This window comes from Podarcis vaucheri, assembly GCF_965113315.1.
Source record: "Podarcis vaucheri genome assembly, chromosome: 2".
Taxonomy (NCBI): domain Eukaryota; kingdom Metazoa; phylum Chordata; class Lepidosauria; order Squamata; family Lacertidae; genus Podarcis; species Podarcis vaucheri.
The window spans coordinates 17,689,039-17,710,107 of record NC_138760.1 but is presented as its reverse complement, the minus strand read 5'-3'; the positions used below and the strand labels follow the sequence as shown (position 1 = coordinate 17,710,107).

General features: G+C 43.4%; 1 protein-coding gene across 2 annotated transcripts in view; it reads left to right on the top strand.

Moving 5' to 3' along the window:
• The window catches only part of VDR (vitamin D receptor), an 89,468-nt gene extending 68,399 nt beyond the window's left edge, over nucleotides 1-21,069 (top strand). For both annotated transcript variants that reach the window (XM_082212680.1, XM_082212681.1), the window contains 6 exons: nucleotides 9,410-9,594; nucleotides 11,774-11,885; nucleotides 12,211-12,373; nucleotides 13,421-13,572; nucleotides 14,900-15,016; nucleotides 16,934-21,069. In XM_082212680.1, coding sequence (XP_082068806.1) covers nucleotides 9,410-9,594; nucleotides 11,774-11,885; nucleotides 12,211-12,373; nucleotides 13,421-13,572; nucleotides 14,900-15,016; nucleotides 16,934-17,193 — 989 coding nt within the window. In that variant the 3' untranslated portion in view covers nucleotides 17,194-21,069. The remainder of the gene's footprint in view (nucleotides 1-9,409; nucleotides 9,595-11,773; nucleotides 11,886-12,210; nucleotides 12,374-13,420; nucleotides 13,573-14,899; nucleotides 15,017-16,933) is intronic.

Genomic DNA, 21,069 nt, shown 5'->3' with positions numbered 1-21,069 from the left:
TTCTGGAATGTTCACAGATTTGCATTCTAAGCAGAAGCAAAAATTAACATTATGGCAAGTGGAATTCAACCTAACGCAAAGGTGATTTCTGTTTTCCCAATGAAACAAACTCCCCTCTCCTTCCCCATAGGCCGCTCTGGGGCTTCTCAGCCTCCAGAGTTAATTTGGGGGAGGCGCAGAGGGGAAGGAAATCCATGTTGCCCTAGTGGGGAATCAGATTGATTACCTGGACTTGAACACATTTATGCCTTTTTGCTCTACAGCCATGCATTGCATGCAAGCATAGGTCAGCAACAGGCTTGGTAGCCCTCGTGTCTGCTGTTCAACTGGTTGCAAAGTGATACAGTATGGACTAGCACCAGTGTTGGGTACTAGGAATCCAAGTGAATAACTTGAGTAATGTTACTATCTCCATTGATCTGAAGATATTCTACAACATCATTTAATCTTTCATAACCTATTGGTTGCATGGGAAGCTACAGTGATTCATTTCCTACGTTCTATCTTAGCACACAAGCTGTTGCAATAGGCTTTCCAGCCCTGTTCAAAATACTTATATTTAAACGTTTTCTTCAGAAACGTGTCCCAAAGCAAATCTTCCCACCCCCAGCTTTCCTCTTTTAAGAATCTTTCAATATTTTGCATCGCAGAAGGAAATAAAAACCTTTGCTCTTGAAGGCAGCGTGTTAAAAAGAAAGAATATGAGCTTGTGATGAAAAGAAAAAGGTTTATGTTTTCTTAAAAAGTGTCTCTGGGTCACTTTGGAAACAGATGGCCAGAACCACTTCTAAACAACCTAATTTGAAGATCAAACCTCCAATGTACCTTGAGAGGAGAAGAAGTGTTTTTTTTTTGGATGGTAGATCATGATTCTTGGGACTGGTTAAAGAAGTGTCAAGATGTTTTAGTGCAGGATTCCCCAAACTTGGGTGTCCAGCTGTTTGTAGACTACAGCTCCCCTCATCCTAGTTAGCAGGACCAGTGGTCAGGGATGATGGGGATTATTGCCCCAAAAGAGCTGGACACCCAAGTTTGCAGCCCCCTGCTTTAGTGCATGGGTAGCCAATGTGCAGCTTTGTCACGCTGGCCACGTGACCCGGAAGTGTCTCCGGACAGCGCTGGCCCCCGGCCTCTTGAGTGAGATGGGCGCACAAACCCCAGAGTCTGTCAAGACTGGCCCGTTCGGGCAGGGGTACCTTTACCTTTACCTTTTAGCCAATGTGGTACCCTCCAGATGTTGCTAAACTACAACTCCCAATCATCCCTGACCATAGTCTGGAGGGCACCACCTTGCCTACCCTTGTTTTACAGCATTTGTCTGCTGGATAGTGCGAGCCATTAGCAAATAAATAAGATTAAGCGTTTCTCAGGGAGAGATTTGACTGGGATTTTCAGTAGATATCATTGATTGGCCTTGCAAAACGCTTGCTACAAAAGATACAGCATGTGGTGGTCTTAATGAGGCAGTCATTGCTTCACTGTTTTGTAGGAAGAGGAAAAAATTGGCCGGGTTCCAGAAGGAGATTAAAATGTGGAGCGTGAATTTGTCAGCATGCCTACTTTGGCTGAAGCAAAGTGCGGAAACTCCTTTGCTGTTCAGTCTCATGCAAGTGCGAATATTGAAAGCAGGTGTTTTGTTTCATCCGGGGAATAGAATTAAAGTTAATCCACTTGTGACAGGTGCTGCAAAGAACCTTTCCCCCTCAATTGTAAGCATTTAAACAAAGCTTATCCATGCCAAGCGTAGTGGTAAAGAGGCTGCTAATCACTTCCTAGAAGACATTAAGAGTCTCCAAAACAAACATCGCCTCTCTGTTAACAAGTTGACCGAGTTCGTCATAAGGAGTAGATGAGGCAACCTGTACAATCCAATCCCCATAGCCTTCCAGAAGAAAGTTTGCAATCGTGCCAGTCTAGTGCATGAAAAACAAACAAACTGTTTTGACTTTAAAGCCAGATTTTAAACACACACATATGAACACCACTCCCACTCGGCTCAATCCATGAATGCTTACGTTCTTTGCCTGTCCCCCTGCTGCTTCGCCTTCAGTCTCCCAGCCCCCGCAGCAGTTGCTATGTATGCCCAAGGGTGTTTATTTTCCACCTAATTCATCAGTTCTCAGCCATCCAAAAGTGCAGTGCACATGTTTGCAACAACTGCATGTTGAATAGAGGTGGTGCCTGAATTTGTGCAGGGGGCAGGGGCTATACCATTAGGGTTATGTCTGTAAAGAACTGAAAATGTCTTTCTTCCAAAACGGCACCCACTTAGGCGAGAGAGCCTGTGGCAAACTTATTTTCCCCAGACCAAGCATAGCCAATGCGATGTTCCCCAGATGTTGTGGACTACAACTCACATCAGCTGCAGGCAGCATGGCCAGTGTGTTGGGGTGTTTGCGATAGCTACTTAGGGTCCTTAGGTACTAACACCAACACTCTTTGTCCTTGCAGTTTTGGCATGGGTTGACTTTATATTTGCCTGATCCTTTCTAAAGAATAAAATCTGGATTAAATAGCTTCCATTCAAGACAGCCAAACCGATAGTATTCCCACTGGAAGCTCTGATACCCAGTGAGAGTTTGCCTACTGTGTGAGCACTCTGGTTATTTATTTAATTTATAGAGGCCTGACGGGGTGTGCTTATTTTCCATTAAGCTAAAGGAGCTGTGGTGGGAAGGGGGGGTGTTGCTTATTGCTTTATTTGGGTTTATTTTGAGGATAAGCATAAAAAATGCTTACACAGTTATGTAACTCACAACTTAATTACCTCCCCAAATGAATGTTGGTACTCTAGCCACCTCATAGCCTTGAAACACACAGCTGGACACCACCTTGATCTTTTCGATCATTTTCAGGCATGCATAGAGTTGTGCAACTTTTGTATTGGAAAAACACTAGCGGCTAATTAACCCTCAGCCGTAGGTAGCTGCAGGCTGCATAGCAGAGCAACTTGCTTTTTCATCACGCATGTATGCTGCTACAGCACATGACCTAGGTGCTTTTATTTTTCCTTACCAGACCTCTCATTCCAAACCCCACCTTAACCATAAAATGTTCCTTCTGCCCAGTGTCTGCAAAAACAACACCCCAGTCCTATGATGAGTGCTTTCTTGTGAATTGTTATTCACTTTTTTTTTTAAGGTTGCTAGTGTCTTAGTAAAAAGCAGCGTTATTGTTGGCTGCAAGTTCTTTTTCTAGTGTGCTGCTGAGTTGTAGTTGCATTAAAAGGGTCTTTCAATGCTTGACTGTAGCTTTTAGTTCACAAATGGTGGAAGAAAAATCCTGCACTGAATGTGCAAATGCAAATCTCACACGTACGAATTTGGTATTGGCACACATTAACAACCAACATGCGATGATGGTGCTAGTTTGGCAGAAACCTGCGTCAAATGAGAATCTTTTCTTGAGCTTGTATTATTACATTACACAGAGAGAGTCTTGTCTCAGTGAGCCATAGCCAAAAGGGCAAACTATTAAAGCAGGGCAGACTCATTGACCATTTAAACAGTGTATACATAAAGACCACATTGTAGACTAGCTGACTCCCGACAATATAGCTGCCCTGTAAATGTGACGCGGGTGGCGCTGTGGGTAAAAGCCTCGGCGCCTAGGGCTTGCCGATCGAAAGGTCGGCGGTTCGAATCCCCGCGGCGGGGTGCGCTCCCGCTGCTCGGTCCCAGCGCCTGCCAACCTAGCAGTTCGAAAGCACCCCCGGGTGCAAGTAGATAAATAGGTACCGCTTACCAGCGGGAAGGTAAACGGCGTTCCGTGTGCTGCGCTGGCTCGCCAGATGCAGCTTTGTCACGCTGGCCACGTGACCCGGAAGTGTCTCCGGACAGCGCTGGCCCCCGGCCTCTTGAGTGAGATGGGCGCACAAACCCCAGAGTCTGTCAAGACTGGCCTGTTCGGGCAGGGGTACCTTTACCTTTACCTTTTAAATGTGACAGGCACGTTGTCCTAACCTGCACTGCCGAGTTTAAGCATGTTTCTTTTTAAGAAATGCCAAGCCCAAAGTCTCAGCATGTGAGAGTGTTCATGAGACTGCTTAACTCACAGAAGGCTTGCCGGGTAAAAATAGGTGCTGTGAACTGATCCCAAGGCAAACTCTTCTTGTTGTTGAACTCTGAAACTCAACTTTACCTTTGATTTAATCTGTGCATTCTGTTCCATCATTGAATACAGCAAACATAATAATAACTTGCAATTTTCTTATTTGTACCCCACCCATCTGGCTGGCTTGCCACAACCATTCTGTATTCTGCACCTCTTTCAGATTTTACTATCCCTCTTCTTCTCCAATCTGCCTGCTTTCAGAATTGAGGCCAAAAACAGTTTCCTTGTTCATTGTTAGATTTACTGAAAGTAATTAAGAGGTTTTTTATATCTGGGAATCTCAGTAATAGAATCATAAAGTTGAATGCAATATAGAGTAATAATAGGTTTTATTACTCTGGTTTTAGATTAGCTCCTAGATACCAGCCTTGTTTCAGCTGCAATTATTGGATGGCCTTGAGTGAATTGCCTCAGCTTCAGATTCCTAAATCTGGGATCTTATAAAAAAAAATATTGAACAAACCAGTTTGCAGCCTGGAAGTGCATTCTTACTCCTTATCTAAGAGCTGCTGTATCATAATACTGATACATATTGCACAGATTTGCACATTTACTTTATTATTTCTTTTAGATGTCTCTCCTACTTTCTTTTTTTATATATCTATAAATAGCTTGTTGACTATATGGCATTTATTTTAATGGGGTTGGAAGATTCAGTAACCACATGTTTTCTGGTTGTAAATATGCATCAGGGTGTGGCATTGATTTCCTAGGAAACTGCAGTTTGTGATCTTTTTCCTGTAGAAATATTTCTACATGCACGTGACTAGTATTGTGCAAATTTCCCAGAAGTACTGCATGTGATTCAGAGAAAAGGGAATAATATGTCTCTGGTAAACAGCTTGCTGAGAGTTTGGTCACCCTCTTAGTTCCCTTTGAAATAAAATGCATGTGTGCCTGTGCTTTCTAAACAAGGAGCTGAGACTCTGATCTTTCACATACTTCCCTGTCTCTTAAATAGATACTATTTTGAGTAATGCATGAGGTATGTTAATCATAAATCTGGCTGTATTATTATTTTTTTATGGAGCAATAAACCATTATGTGAAATCAGACGAGATTGAAGAATAAGTGTTATGCAACATAGAGTAATATACTTTGCAGCTTGTGCCAGCCATTGACATTTTCCAGCATAACTGTTAAATATATACAGTGGTACCTCGGGTTAAGTACTTAATTCGTTCCGGAGGTCCGTACTTAACCTGAAACTGCTCTTAACCTGAAGCACCACTTTAGCTAATGGGGCCTCCTGCTGCAGCCGCGCCGCTGGAGCACAATTTCTGTTCTCATCCTGAAGCAAAGTTCTTAACCTGAAGCACTACTTCTGGGTTAGCAGAGTCTGTAACCTGAAGCGTATGTAACCTGAAGCGTATGTAACCCGAGGTACCACTGTATATATCTTACCTTGTTTTTGTAGTGGGAGGGGGAAAGAACCACCCTCATGTAACCTAATGGCTCAGAATCCTCTTCCTTCCCCAGTTCTCAGATTTTAAAGGTTTGGCCTCAGTTGTTGCTATCAGAATATAACCACAACTTAATCAAAAATGTATCAGCAACAGTTTTGAAATTGATCAGAAGTAGGCATTCCTGGAATGGGCATGATGTGTGTTTCTTTGGTTGCTGGAATCCTAGCAGCATTGAGACCGTTGTTATAGCAAGTCTTGGTTGACCACAAACTTGACATGAGCCAACAGTGTGACGCGGCAGCTAAAAAAGCCAATGCAATTCTGGGCTGCATCAATAGGAGTATAGCATCTAGATCAAGGGAAGTAATAGTGCCACTGTATTCTGCTCTGGTCAGACCTCACCTGGAGTACTGTGTCCAGTTCTGGGCACCACAATTCAAGAAGGACACTGACAAACTGGAACGTGTCCAGAGGAGGGCAACCAAAATGGTCAAAGGCCTGGAAACGATGCCTTATGAGGAACGGCTAAGGGAGCTGGGCATGTTTAGCCTGGAGAAGAGGAGGTTAAGGGGTGATATGATAGCCATGTTCAAATATGGAGGGAGAAAGGTTGTTTTCTGCTGCTCCAGAGAAGCAGACACGGAGCAATGGATCCAAACTACAAGAAAGAAGATTCCACCGAAACATTAGGAAGAACTTCCTGACAGTATGAGCTGTTTGACAGTGGAATTTGCTGCCAAGGAGTGTGGTGGAGTCTCCTACTTTGGAGGTCTTTAAGCAGAGGCTTGACAACCATATGTCAGGAGTGCTCTGATGGTGTTTCCTGCTTGGCAGGGGGTTGGACTCGATGGCCCTTGTGGTCTCTTCCAACTCTATGATTCTATGATTCTATGATTCTATGTGTGCTGGCCTCTTGCGAACCATAACAGGTTCTGCTCCAGCTGCAACCACAGGATGGGTCCCAGCCTGACATTCTTCTTCAGCAACTCATACCTGCACGCTAGCTAAGAAGATAAGAAGACTCTAAGAGCCCTGCAATTCTAGTATACACACACTGTTAAGTTGTGGGCGAACATACCAGATGACACAGTGATTTCTCCAGAGAAGCTCTTTATTGTAAGCTGGACAGAACTGAACATAACACCCACAGAGTGGCTTGAGCTGCAAAACTCAGTTTGGTGTCCTTTCATGCCTGCACATGAGGCATTGCAGGCTGACCCTTGTAACACTTCTAGCGTGCAGAGGGCTTCCTAATCTCTGTCTCATTAATCCTCGCATCTGTGTTATAGGTCATTTTTTCCAGTTTCCAAACACAGAAACTTGATTGCTCAAGACTACCAATAGCTGAGGAGAGATATGAGCTCCAATTTCCCAGGTTCTAAGTCCAACTTTCTTTCCAGTGTGGACATCTGCCACGCTGTCATTTTGTCTCAGAGCATCTTTTTGAAATAATTTAAGTCCACCATTTTCTAATTAGGGGTTGCCAACATGGCACCAGCCTCTCCTATTCTTCCCATGAAAAATCAGTAAATATATTTTCTACAATGTGCGAGAGAAGCTGTTTGCTCTTCCTTCTCAGTACCTATTTGCACTGACTTGGCCTCTCCTACATTGAATATGCCCACATTTCATTGGATGCCAATGTTGTGAACAGAGGAAAGGTGCTAAGAATTTCTTTCTGTGAACAAGCACTGGAGTGGTTAGTGTAGGCACTTTTCACATTGAGATGGCTGCACCATTTTGTAGTCCTGTCTCTTTCTTTGCTCTTGTAAATGTGGCGGCCATTTTGTGGCTTCCCCCTCGCTCCAAACAGCATCTGTTTTGTGACTGCTACCTATGGCAGTTCCTCATAATTCCAAATGTGTTCACTGGTCCAAAAAGGTTGCCATGTCCCAACCACAGAGGCATTCTTTAACAATCCAAGTGATACAAAATGAGTATCCAAAATAATCCTGGATTAAGGTGTGCTGTAGCTACAGAGATACCATGTAATTCCTCAGAACGTGTATGCAATCATTGAAACATCCAGAGCTAATTAACCCATCTGATTTGAAGAGCAGACAAGACACACCTGCCCACTTTATTTACAAAATAATGTGTGGTGTGGTCACTCTGCATGCAAGTCCATTTTCTTGCAGTCCTTCAAATCTTACTCCACAGAACATGCACAGGGTATTTCCCCTCTTGTATTTAAAAAGCAGCATATTGTGAAATTCTGCTGAAATTTGTGTATTTTTGCACACTAAAGCACTTCACGTTCCTGCATCATCTTCTCCATCCACATTAGTCACACCAGTCTGCTTGGAGTTAACTTTGATTCTACTGAATTGTTTGGTCACCACCTCTTGTCTCTCTTCGCTGAAAATATGCCCGATAGCCTATTAATGTCACACAACTCGTGTGAACATCTGTAGCAGCCCCTCTTTACTCAACAGTAGTTGCCTTCCCACCAGCACTAATTTACATGCACGGTAACTGCAAGGTCTACACAGGCTGCAAAACTTTGTTTTTTCTGATAGCGTTCTGACACAAGAGGCCACGTTATCCTCTGAAATGACCTCTTCCTATCCTGTAATGCTCAAGATGTTGGTATTGGTAGCCCTAATGCCACAATACTCAGCGATGGAAATACATCCACAACCATTCAGTTGCTTGATGTTCAAGGAGTTGCGCTGCACTGTTCCACTAGTTATTTACAGCTGCATACATGGAAAATGCATTGCCCATTTTGGAGTGTGCATCATTGCACAAGGGAAAGAAATGCTGTTGGCTTTCTGTTTCCTTGACATCTGTGAGATGCATATGAACATAAGAAGAGCTTGCTGAATCATTCCAGTGGCCCATCTAGCTCAATTTCCTGTTCTCACAGTGGCTACCAGATGCAGTCATGGGTATGAGTCTTGACTGGGCCATGCGCACTTAAGAGATAGGTTTCTGTGACCACCAAGCATCTTGCTCAGATGTGTAATACGCAAATGTTTCTCCCGCTTGGCAAATGAGTTGTGAACATTTCATGAAGTTTCAAGGTTCACCGATTGTCGTTGGTTTTCTTGTCTATTCAGTTATTTGTTTATTGCTTTGACATCTGGTGGCTGTCTACCAGCTCTACCTGGTACGCAGGGTAAGACCCTACCTGCCCGCACACCGTCTAGCCAGAGTGGTGCATGCTCTGGTTATCTCCCACTTGGACTACTGCAATGCGCTCTACATGGGGCTACCTTTGAAGGTGACCCAGAAACTGCAATTAATCCAGAATGCGGCAGCTAGACTGGTGACTGGGAATGGCCGCCAGGACCACATAACACCGGTCCTGAGAGAGCTGCGTTGGCTCCCAGTACGTTTCCGAGCACAATTCAAAATGTTCGTGCTGACCTTTAAAGCCCTAAACGGCCTCGGTCCTGTATACTTGAAGGAGCGTCTCCACCCCCATCGTTCAGCCCGGGCACTGAGATCCAGCACCAAGGGCCTTCTGGCAGTTCCCTCATTGCGAGAAGTGAAGCTACAGGGAACCAGACAGAGGGCCTTCTTGGTAGTGGCGCCTGCCCTGTGGAACGCCCTCCCACCACATGTCAAAGCAATATATAACTATTTTACTTTTAAAAGACAACTGAAGGCAGCCCTCTTTAGGGAAGTTTTTAATGTCTAATGCTGTACTGTTTTTAACATTCAGTTGGAAGCCGCCCAGAGTGGCTGGGGGAACCCAGCCAGATGGGCGGGGTATAAATAATAAATTATTATTATTATATTCTCTTCTCGGACGTTAGTGTCACCATGCTAATCACTCCAAGACTTTATAAAAGACTGCCCTGGAGTTACTTAACTCTTCGGCTTGTCCTAGCAGATGGATTCTTAGTGTTAAATGTGTTTGGCATCTCTCCCTCTGTTGACAGTTATTCTGACAGATGAAGAGGTTCAGAGGAAAAGAGAGATGATAATGAAGAGGAAGGAAGAGGAAGCCCTGAAAGAGAGCCTAAAGCCCAAATTGTTGGAGGAGCAACAGCGGACCATCGATATCCTCCTGGAAGCCCACCGCAAGACCTATGATTCCACGTACTCTGATTTCAACCAATTCCGGGTAAGCTTCAGGCCCCACTTTCCTTCTAACTTCATTATGGCTGTGACTAGTAGGACATCTGCTGGTGGAATAAGTAAATTGAAGCAGTAGTTCTGAATCAGCGAAACCTTTGCTCCCTTCTCACTTGGAAGAAAGTAACATGCAGCCTGCAAACTGAAGCCAGTTAGGTAGACCCGTAATCTACCTGCTGTGAGTGAACTACAGTCATACCTTGGGTAAAATGTACTTCAGGTTGAGCGTTTTCATGTTATGCTCCACGGCGACCCAGAAGTAACAGAGCGTGTTACTTCCAGGTTTTGCAGCTCACGCATGCACAGACACTCAAAATGACACACACACACACAGTCGCGGGTTGCATTCACTTCAGGATGCAAACAGGGCTCCGGAACAGATCCCGTTCGCATCCACAGGTACCACTGTATATGATATTTCCTTACCTTTGCCTTTGGAACTGGCAGGTGGTGCTGTGGTCTAAACCACTGAGCCTTGGGCTTGCCAATCAGAAGGTCGGCGGTTCGAATCCCTGCAACGGGATGAGCTCCCGTTGCTTGGTCCCACCTCCTTCCCACCTAGCAGTTCGAAAGCACATCAAAGTGCAAGTAGATAAATAGGTACCACTCCAGCGGGAAAGTAAATGGCGTTTCTGTACGCTTCTCTGGTTCGCCAGAAGCAGCTTAGTCATGCTGGCCACATGACCCAGAAGCTGTCTGCGGACAAACGCCGGCTCCCTCGGCCAGTAAAGCGAGATGAGCGCCACAACCCCAGAGTCTAGGTCCCTTTACCTTTATCTTTAAGAGAAGCTTTTGAAACGTTGGCATTCATAATTTTTTTTGGTGCCTTGTCAAATGCCATAATTAACATGTGCGCTGAATCAATATGATCTGGTTGCGGGTGAGGTGCTTTCAAATCTCGTAGCCTCTGAGCCTGCTGCTTGTTTTTGAAGGCCTAATTGTGAATCCACTTATTCCATTGGACGGTGTGGATACCAGAATGCCAGGCTTCTGGTGGGCGGGTGTACCATTTAGCCACCTGTTGGCACATCTTTCTCAGCTGCACTCACGTCCTGAAACAGCTGTTTTCCTCAGTTCTGAGGAAGAAAGAGCAGGGAGGAGAAAGCACTTGTGGCTGAGGCAGCCACAACTCCTTCCTGTTTGGTAAGAACTAGTGAAACAGCTGGGAAGTAGAGCTCAGCTTTGGGGTTTGAGTGACGCACGTAAGAGCTCGGGAGAAGGGCTGGGGCAGAGAGAGAAGTGGGGGAAAGAGAACCAGCTCTGTCTGACTCATGGTTTTGACAACTTGGAGCTGGTAGCACTTGTTGTTTTGTACTACTTCCCAATAGACTTCCGCCTCTCCTCTCTCTGCCAGCTGATAATATTCTAAGCAAAACAAATGTCTCCACCATGGGATTATCGCTTCCAAGTACCCTTCAGCTTCTGGCCCCACCCTGAAAATGACACAAATGTGATAATTAAATATCTTACACGATGTGAGTTGGCATTTGCAGATGCCTTTTCAATGTTCACATACATAAAATGCTAAATACATCAGATCATATTTGCTGTGGCTTTCTGGCTCATAACATGCTTTCTTTCTCTCTCTCTCTGTGTGTGTGTGTGTGTGTGTGTGTGTGTTTTCTAAGTCTGCCTTTCTACATTACCGTAGAAATTAGCCATGTTGGGGCAAAATCATGGTACATCAGAAACATTTTTACCTAGGGGGGACCGTTAAGCTTAAGGAAATGGGTTGACAGGGTAAATGAATTAGGCAAAATTTAAAAGAAGTCAAACATAGTGGGTGGGAGTTTATAAAAGTATTCTGTATCAATCTGGCCCCAATTCCCATTTAGTTCATTGGTGGAAAAGCTCTAAGGATATTTTAGAGATGTAAAACCAGTGCTTATTTTCTGGGGGGATGCAGAGACCCCTAAACATTTTGTGAATCTAAGTTTGGCCTCATTGAGGAGCAGTATTTCAATATGAGTAGGAAAATGAGAATACCCCTAAACTTTTTTTTAATAAAAAAGCACTGTGTAAAACCATTCTTTTTTTTCCTTAGCAAGGGGCCCTTGTCAGTGCACAAGTTTACCAGCAAATAGAACTAAAGTGGTGGGGTCAGACAGAGATGTTCTTTGAAAAGAGCAATTGACAAATAGTTGGAATGGTGCCCTTTTTTGCTTCAGCCTCCTGTGAGACTTGATTCCGGCAGAAGAAGCACAAGCAGATCTTCCTCTCTTATGTCACAAGGTTTCTCTTCTTCAGAAGACTCTTCAGACACTTTCAGCTCTTCCCCAGGTAATGTCAAGATTGCCAAATGACCTCTAGGCCCACAGCAAACAAGTCCAGGAATGTTATCTCCAGCTATGGATTTGTTTTTCTCATCTGCCAGATTCAGTTTCCCGTTGTCTTGTAGATCAGAGCTCCTTGGGTTGCACAGCCCACCCCCTCTCATTCACCTTGTGGCTCAGTTGCTGAACGTGAATCCTCCTTCACAGAAACCTTTAATACATTTGCTAAAGCTGGCCTTTTTAAAGCCTTAAATTTTGATTTAAAAAACAAAAAAAGCCCTACACCTGAAATTAAAATTTTTAATCTGTGTGCTTTCCCCTCTGTCTTGCAGAGTCCAGGATGTTATCGAATGTGGAACTCAGTGATGATAGCGATGAAAGCGCAACCATGTCCATGGACTTCTCCCACCTCTCTATGCTGCCTCACGTGGCCGACCTTGTTAGCTACAGCATCCAAAAAGTGATTGGATTTGCAAAAATGATTCCAGGGTTCAAGTAAGGATGCTTGCTTTGGTTTTTTCAGAATGTTTCTATGCGTTTTCCTTCCCTTGAATGTATTGTGTGTGTGTTTAATACATTTGTTTTAAAAATTGTAGCACACCACACAGCTTCCCAAATGAGATTTCTGGGTTGGTTGCAACAAAAATAAAAAATTGAAAACTAAACAGTGTCAATAAAAACATACAGGAAATCATTTCCCCAGGAGAACGGTATTTTTCAACTCAATAAGTTTAGGAACTTAGGATACATTTTCCCAGCTGCCTTCTATCTGGACATAATTTGAGTAAATCCTTCAATATGGCTGTGAGCCAGAACATCCATGTCATTAATGCCTCTGCTTCTCGCTCTCCTCATCCATTTAGCCTGCAGTAAGGTTGCTTATTAAGAAATCTCGTTGTAAATTGAGCATTAATGGAGCTGTTAAATGATCACTCTGACACATGGCTCAGTTGAATGAGGATTTCCTCAGCTTCTATATGCCCACACATTGCAGGATGTGCATCAGTTATGACTTGACATGATTGAACTTAAGCTGTTCCTATCTACTGGACAGCACTGCACTCCCACAATGAAGAGCAATGGTTATGTCAAGCTGGGAAATTTAACTGGGCTCATAGTTGGAGTTTATGAGTTGTTCATGGATTACTCTGCACTTGATGGCTCTTAACCCAATATGTGGGCTATTTACATTGAAAAGTGTTGTACAAGAATTGGGGGATACAATTCACATATGCTACAGTCAGTGTGTTATGGGCACAAATGGGTGAACCAACCCATAGTATAAATAAAATTATTATTATAGTGTGTTGCACATGGTTCTTCAGAGGAGACTGGAGGCTGACATTCAGAGGGTTGAATAAATGAGATCCGTGAAATGATGAAGTGCACAATTGTTCACTGAGGGAGCTCCTTTGAGTATCACACAGCAAACTGTAGCGCTGGAAGGAAGCAAATAATCAGTTCTAACCCCTATATAATGGAGTGTTATGATGCTGGATGCTTTGAGGTTTCAGATATATATTCTCTCTTCCCTAAATGTAGAGATCTAACAGCGGAGGACCAGATTGCTCTACTGAAATCCAGCGTCATTGAAGTAATTATGCTCCGTTCAAATCAGTCATTTTCACTGGACGATATGTCCTGGACCTGTGGCAGCAATGACTTCAAATACAAAATCAGCGATGTCACTCAAGGTACAGTAGTTTCAGGTGTGAATGGTATAAGATTCCAGTCAAGCACAAGGCTGCTCTGGAGCAGCCACCGAAATGCGCTTGTCTCATCTTGATTTGCTTACAATTAATATTAGGTATCATTATCCCTAGAAGATACAACTCAAGGCCTACAGAAGGCCAAAGTAATGCAAAAGTTAGGATAAGTACAATCCGTGAGGTAGTGGTCCAATGATTTGCTTAATTTATTGATTAAAATATTTATATATTGCTTTTTGGGTTGTGCAAAATGGTTTGCAAAATATAATTTTGGAAATAATGGATGTTAGGTGATGAATCCAAGAACGAGGGAGAGTTGTGTATCTCACTTAGTCTATTGATATTTTGGAACCAATTCATGTGATTGCCTTTTCAGGTTTCCCCCCAACTGTGAAGACACCATTGAGTCATTAGTTAGGCAACTGGGTACGGAGGCGGGCCATTTCATTGCTTCATAATGGACTCACTTCCAGCTTTTAGCATGCCACTACAAACACTAGCAAAAAACAGTGTTGTGTGATGTGTTCAATAAAAAGCTGGGTACCTGTTTCAGCATTCAGACAACCACTTTGCCATCTCTGTTCTCCACCTGCAGAAAGTCAAAAGTAACTTCTCCAGCATGGAGAAGGTGGGAAGTTCGAAAAGCAATCGTATAAATTGGTCCTTATAAGTAATGGGTGAATCGTCAGTTTGGGTATTCTGTTCACATCAACAACTGAAGTGCCAGCAGCCCATCATATCCATCATATTTATAATTCTCAAACCCCTAGTTATTTGAAGATGCCGTGGCACTTGCAAAATGGAGCCAAAGTCACAGAATGGGAGGTGTCAGAATGTATCACTGCTAGCCAACCCTGAAATGGCCAGGAGATAATTTAGTGAAATCATACCTAAGTGACTTGCAGGCTGACTATGCTTCATTTTGATGGAGGGAGTGTGCAAACACCAGCTCTCGCATCAGAAGGGAAAGCTCTGGACCCTTCATAGTTCCTGAACGTGTGAGTAAAAATGGTAACAAGGCATCTGAAAATATATATTCTTTGTACAGCCTTGGCACTCATTTTGTACCTGAACATATGGGGAAGTTTCCAGGACTGGAGCGTTTCCTGTTCTGAAAGGAGGATAGTTTTATCATGCCAACTGAGCACGAGCGAGCTCGTCTCTTTTGTGAGGTCTCCAGGCAGGATTGGCTGACCAGTCCACGTGTGAATTTATCTTTAATTTTGCTTCTTGCTCTGTTTCACGTTAGCTGATAAATCTATCAAGAATCTAGAGCCTGCCTCTCAAAAGGGTTTTTATGTTTCTGTTTCAGCTGGGCATAGCCTGGACTTGCTTGAGCCCCTTGTTAAATTTCAGATCAACCTGAAAAAGCTGAACCTGCATGAAGAAGAACATGTTCTCCTCATGGCCATCTGCATCCTTTCTCCTGGTAAGAGAAACGTTTGCCTTTTCCGGCTGTGTTTTAATTGTAGATTAAAACCAGCACCAACCACGGGTGGCATCTACAAGCCAGCCACTTCTGGGATATAATTTCTATATAGGAAATAACATGCGCAGTGGTGTATGCTGTCCTGTGTGAAAAGAATGCAAGCATCTACTTTGCCACAATTACATTTTGAGTGATGGGTGTACATGGAAGGAAAAATATAAGCCATAAGATTGGATTTTGTTCTGGGGTTTTTTACTATCCCTTCCACAGAGCAGAACAAATGTATCCTTAAAGGTAAAGGGACCCCTGACCATTAGGTCCAGTCGTGGCCGACTCTGGGGTTGCGGCGCTCATCTCGCTTTATTGGCCAAGGGAGCCGGCATACAGCTTCTGGGTCATGTGGCCAGCATGACCAAGCCGCTTCTGGCTAACCAGAGCAGTGCATGGAAACGCCATTTACCTTCCCGCTGGAGCGGTACCTATTTATCTACTTGCACTTTGACGTGCTTTCAAACTGCTATCCTTACCCTTTGGCAAATACTGAGAAGCCGTAGCCTCCTTCATTGATCATGCAGGAGTCTTTGCTACTCTTTTATTATGATTATTCAGGATCCTAATCATTTGTTGATGCTTAGGGAGGGGAGAGAAATTCTGATGAATTTCCACAATGACTTCTTATAAAAATGCAAACTGATGATGTGGAGAACTGAATTTAACTACTACTGATTTCCTACTAGTTTGTTTCCTTAGCACATAAAGCTGAGGAAATGGAGTCTGCTGAAGTAGGGCCTCATTTTGAGTGGCTGCTTTTTCCTGAACACCCAAGGGGGAATCAGCCATTTGCCTGACAGCACAGGGAGGTGCTTCAACATCATCAGCACCTAGCCTCCCCCTCTCCCTTATTTTTAAAAATGTTGCTAGAATGTTGGGATTGCAACGAATGAGCAGCAGAACCCATGGAGTGTTCCTTGCCAGAAGCACAAGGCAAGATAAAGTCCAGCAAGTGGTGCAAGGGGTCTCTTTTTCTGCCTACACAACAGGGGGTGGGGAACCTCCAGAGGCCAAATTCAGTTATTGAGGCCTCTCTGTCTGCCCTGTCCCTGATCCGCACCTTCTCTGAGTATTTTTGCCTGGGCTGGAATGTTTCCTTGAACCAGGGATGGTGCCACTTGCTTGCTTGGATGGAGAGAGTCACTTCTGACTTTGCATGGCTGGAATGTAAACTGCTGTACAAAAATAAGAGTCTCATCCATTGCTCCACCCACTTTTTTGCTGTTTGCCAATGTCATGGGTTCCTCAGAAGAAAAATGGCAGCTGGGAAAAGTTCCCCATCTGCTATAAAAGCTTCAAAAGGAAGGAGATGGCTGCTTTCTTCAATAACTTAAGAACAATCAGCAGGGGCAGTAAGAAAGTAACATGGGCCTCAGCTCTGATAATTGCATAAAACACAACCTAAGCTACATTCAGTGATCTGAACTGTTGCTCTTAAAGGCCCGGTGCTCATTTTTCCCCCATGCAAAAGAGACCTGGGCTGATATCTTCCGCTGCTTTATTTTAGCAGAAATGAAACATGGTATTTCACGATCCTCAGGTCTTAATACTCCATTTCACGCCTCTGCTTTTGGCACATGGCATGAAACGTCTTAGAGGATGTGTGAGTGTAACTGTGCAAATTCAGCAATGTTTTGTAGATTTTTAAGAGCCGAGTTGGTAACTCTGAGAGTAGTGGGTGTGTGTGCCCATAATAGGAAACTAGTATCAGACAGCATGGGCCGATTGTCGGGAACTAGCATTCAGAAGACAAAAGAGGGGAAAGGACAAACTTAACCACAAGTAGAGGGAACAGAAGACTCTTGTTGTCTTTGTCTTTTTGCCTACCCTGGTCACTGGAGGTGTGTTTATGTTTTCTGTTCCTAGACCGCCCTGGCGTTCAGGACACGGCTCTGGTGGAGTCCATCCAAGATCATCTTTCAGCTATCCTGCAGACATACATTCTCTGCCGACACCCTCCTCCGGGCAACCGCTTGCTCTATCCCAAGATGATCCAGAAACTTGCAGACCTCCGGAGCCTGAACGAGGAGCATTCCAAGCAATATCGCTGCCTCTCCTTTCTTCCGGAGCACAGCATGCAGCTCACTCCGCTGGTCCTCGAAGTCTTTGGCAATGAGATCTCCTGACTCCGTGGCTGGGAATGAAACCTGTTGAAGTAAAGGGAGAAGTCAGCCCAGCTTCCCACTGGTGGCAAACTGAGAGCTTTGGCCCAAGTTGAAGTTTTGTATATTCTGTCGGCAAGGGTTTTGATTTTTTCCCCCTTTCCACACTACCAGAGGGACTGCGTTGTTTGTATATCTTCAGCCTCATATTTTTGCATTGCTGCTGAGCAGCAATTCGCAAGCTAGCCCTTTCTCTCCTGCCTATCAAAACTAAAGAACTTTCTCACTTGTTGCTTTGCCATGATGAAACCGCTTATTGCTTTCTTCAATGTTGAGCTTTTCAAGCCAGCAACTGAAACATCTGTGCTGTGTCTTAAATGGAAGGTGAATGGTTGAATAACAACTGGTGGAATTTAAGATTTGTGATGGATTGGACATGGGATATTCTTTCTTTTTAACACGTTGAGAGCTTTTGGTTCAGAATGGCTATAACATGCAGGGAAGAGTAACTGTTATTCTTGGTGCAAAATGTCAACTCTCCTCATAATTTTCTGCCAAACCTCAGAGCTCTTCAGTACTAGAAAAAGTATTTATTAACCTAAGAATAAACAGGAAAAACACAGGCTGTGGACACATTACCAGCTTAAAATGCAGCTAAGTTGCTCTTTTCCTTAATTTGGATCAAAGGTGATTTGGGGGGAAATGCATCAAAATGCAGGAGAGATGGAAGAGAGATGCGGATTAAGATAATATCGTATGTACACCTCTTCCGAAACCAGTGGTGGGAGTGCATTGGCTGCAGAGTAAAATGGGGGGGGGGGTACACAGCCAAGTTTACAGTAATAAATAACCTATGTCATCCTTCTGACTTTTTTTAGTGTGTATAAATGTGCATGGCACATTGTTGTCACTAAATAAATTTGTAATGGGAGGAAAATTATATTTGGCCTGTGACCTGGTGTAGACACTCTGGGAGTTGACTTCCTAATAGCCAAGCCCCTGCTTGGAGCGCAGCCTTGTTTCCCAAGAAATAAGCCTGCTAACAACTCATGTCCTGTTTGCAGCATTAGTTCTTACACTGTTTCAAGCACAGCCAGCTGCCAAGAGGAGTACAGAACTGGCTTCTCATCTAGCCAGCAGGCTTGAGTTTGTTCAGGATCACATTGGGTTACTTTAGAGTGGCAAGGGGAAAGCCCTGTTTATCAGGATAAGCCACATGCAAAGTAGCACCTAAAATATTCCAGCCATCATATTGAGAAGTACTCTGCAGAGGTGATTTTCAGATGTCTCCATGCTGGAGCCATAATCAGCCCTTAGTACACTCAGGAAGGCTGAAAGTGACATTTTGTGAGTTTGACAACTTCTGGACTACTGTATACGACCTCTGGAAAAACAAAGCACATGTGAACTGTGTGCTGAAAAGGGAAGTAATTCATTGCCAATATTAAAATAATTTCTTTGCAGAGAACATGCTTGGGATATTTAGTTGTAGCTTCATTGGTCCCACAGAATCCAAAGTAAGATTGGAGGATACATAGCTAATAATTGCACAAAACAGAAATGTAAAATTAACTGTCAACAACAGAGAGAGAGCAAAGATGAATATAGATGTTCTCTCCTAGTCGCTTGATAGATAGTGGCCTATTCATCAAATACATACAAGCGTACTACTCTCTTCAAACACATAGTGTACATTCACCAATGTGTTATTGTATTTGTGTGGTTTTTTTATTACTGCAATAGCTGCAATTTGCACACTGTATACACAGCTACAGATTGTCACTTAAAATGTCTGGTGAGATGATGAGAATTCAGTTTCGTGAATAAAGGAAGGTCACATTGAACCCCTTAGTTTAACAAATCCTTTGGGGTTGTGCTGGTAGGGTTTTGCATATGGGAATAAATCAGGGTAAGGAAGGGAGCTTCCATTTTTTGGATTGAAATCTCCCTCTTGCTCACTAGGTGTCAGTAGGGTAATAGGGTAGGGTAGAAAGTAATTATGGTGCAAAATGCCTTGAGTCTGCTCCAGAGCAATGAATCGGTTCCTCCCAAAGTTATGGCTAGATTCTTTTACTCTAAAATTAGTCTTAATTACTAGGATTTGGTAGGATTCATCAAAGTCTTTAACTTCCTTCTATGCTCGTTGGAGAGTTGGCACAAGGGCAGCCCACCCACATGGAGTAAGTCTGTGGTGTCCCACCCCCCCCCCCAACCTCCCAGCAGTACAACTATTTCCCTTTTCACAGACCTCTGCAGCCTGGCGGTGGGGACGAAAAGAAAGTACCCATTTCCTTCATGTATCTTTAGATAGATAGGCCTGTAATCCAAGCCTTCCAAACTCATTTTCAAAGCCCACTTGAGTTTCAGGGGCAAATATCAGCTGCTTTATTCAGTTCCTTCAGAAAGGCTGGTCAAACGTTTTAAATAAAACATGTTTTAGGGTTTTTTGGATACTGTAGTGGCATTTGCAACTTTGCATGTAAGCATACAGCCACTTACACGGTTAGCAGTGTTTCAGCCTCATGTTGTTGCCACAAGTGCCATAAGGTTTGAAAGGGAGATGTGCATCTGCGCACACACGGTGGGCATGCGCCAGGGAGTTGTGGCAATTCCGTGGCATGTGCTGCTGTGCTGAAAGATGCCCAGCTGCTTATCCAGGAGAACATTATTGAGTGGATGCACTTTGCAAAGCCTGCCTGCCTCCCAAAATGTGAGAAGCAGCTGTGCTAAGTTAGAGGGCACGCTGCCGATTCTGAGAGAGGTTTCTGTGTGTAGCTTTGCTTGTTAGGCTTATTTGCAAGGGGGAAATTAGCAGTTCCTTGCCATTCTTTCTTTGGTTAAGGGATGGAGAGAGAGTGGGACTTGCCTGAAACAAAAAGGCATATAACATTTGTAGGAATCACAGTCTTAGGTGTGAGATTTCCATCCTGTCTCAGGAAATAACCCTCAAGCCTAAAGGGATGGAGGTATCAATATGCTTGTTTCTGTCAATGTGGAGAAGAATGGAACCTAACATGCTCCCCCAACCCGTGTGTTATTTTAAACTGCTTATAGATGAGCTAGCCCTGGGTTATTTTTTTATTTTTTAAAGTCAAGCCAGCTCTTAGTTCTATTGTGAATCTTTCGCACAGATCTATTGCTGTTTTTCCTCTGATCCTTTTTTTTTAAAAGAAGGATTTTGGGGGGGTTGTCTTTTGGTTGTCTGCCCTAAGCCATGAGGATAGAAGACTGTTTGCAATCATTGGAAAACAAACCAGGCCGCTGTGTTTTCCCAGTAGCTTGGGAGAGTGGTTTAGATACCCAGCTCCTGTGTTAAATCCATTAATGATGCCTACGCTGAACAATTTGCACCAGGTTTTGTGGTATAATTGAATGTGTAAATAGCTATTTAATATGGGTTGAAAATGGTCTATTGTAAAATGTAAATTGGATTTTAGACATTTTAAGGACAATGATATTTGAATCATAGCTGCTCTTTTTTCAGAGATGCTGGGGTTTATTTTTGCCAAGTCTGCATGTGAAAGCCAAACCTGTACAATAAGAGAGGAGTAGCTTCTTTCCAAATGTGAAACACAAATCATCTCTTGTTGCCTTGTGTAATTTAAATCATGCAATGCACTTTATAAAAAAATCAGTAGAATTATTTAAAGAGACAAATCTATATTTTAATTATAGTGGTGGTAAATATGATGAAGACCTAGAGGCGAATGCTATCTTTTTATTCCTCTGTACATCTTTGGGCTTTTTTTCTAATGGATAAATAGATCTAATATTTAAAAAACCAAAACCTATTCCAGAGCTTTATTGACAGGACAAAGATTGATTGAATACTGTTTTCGTAGTTGTAAGTGTAGAATGCTGTTACCTTATTAATAAAAACGTACTGCTTTGTGAGAAAAA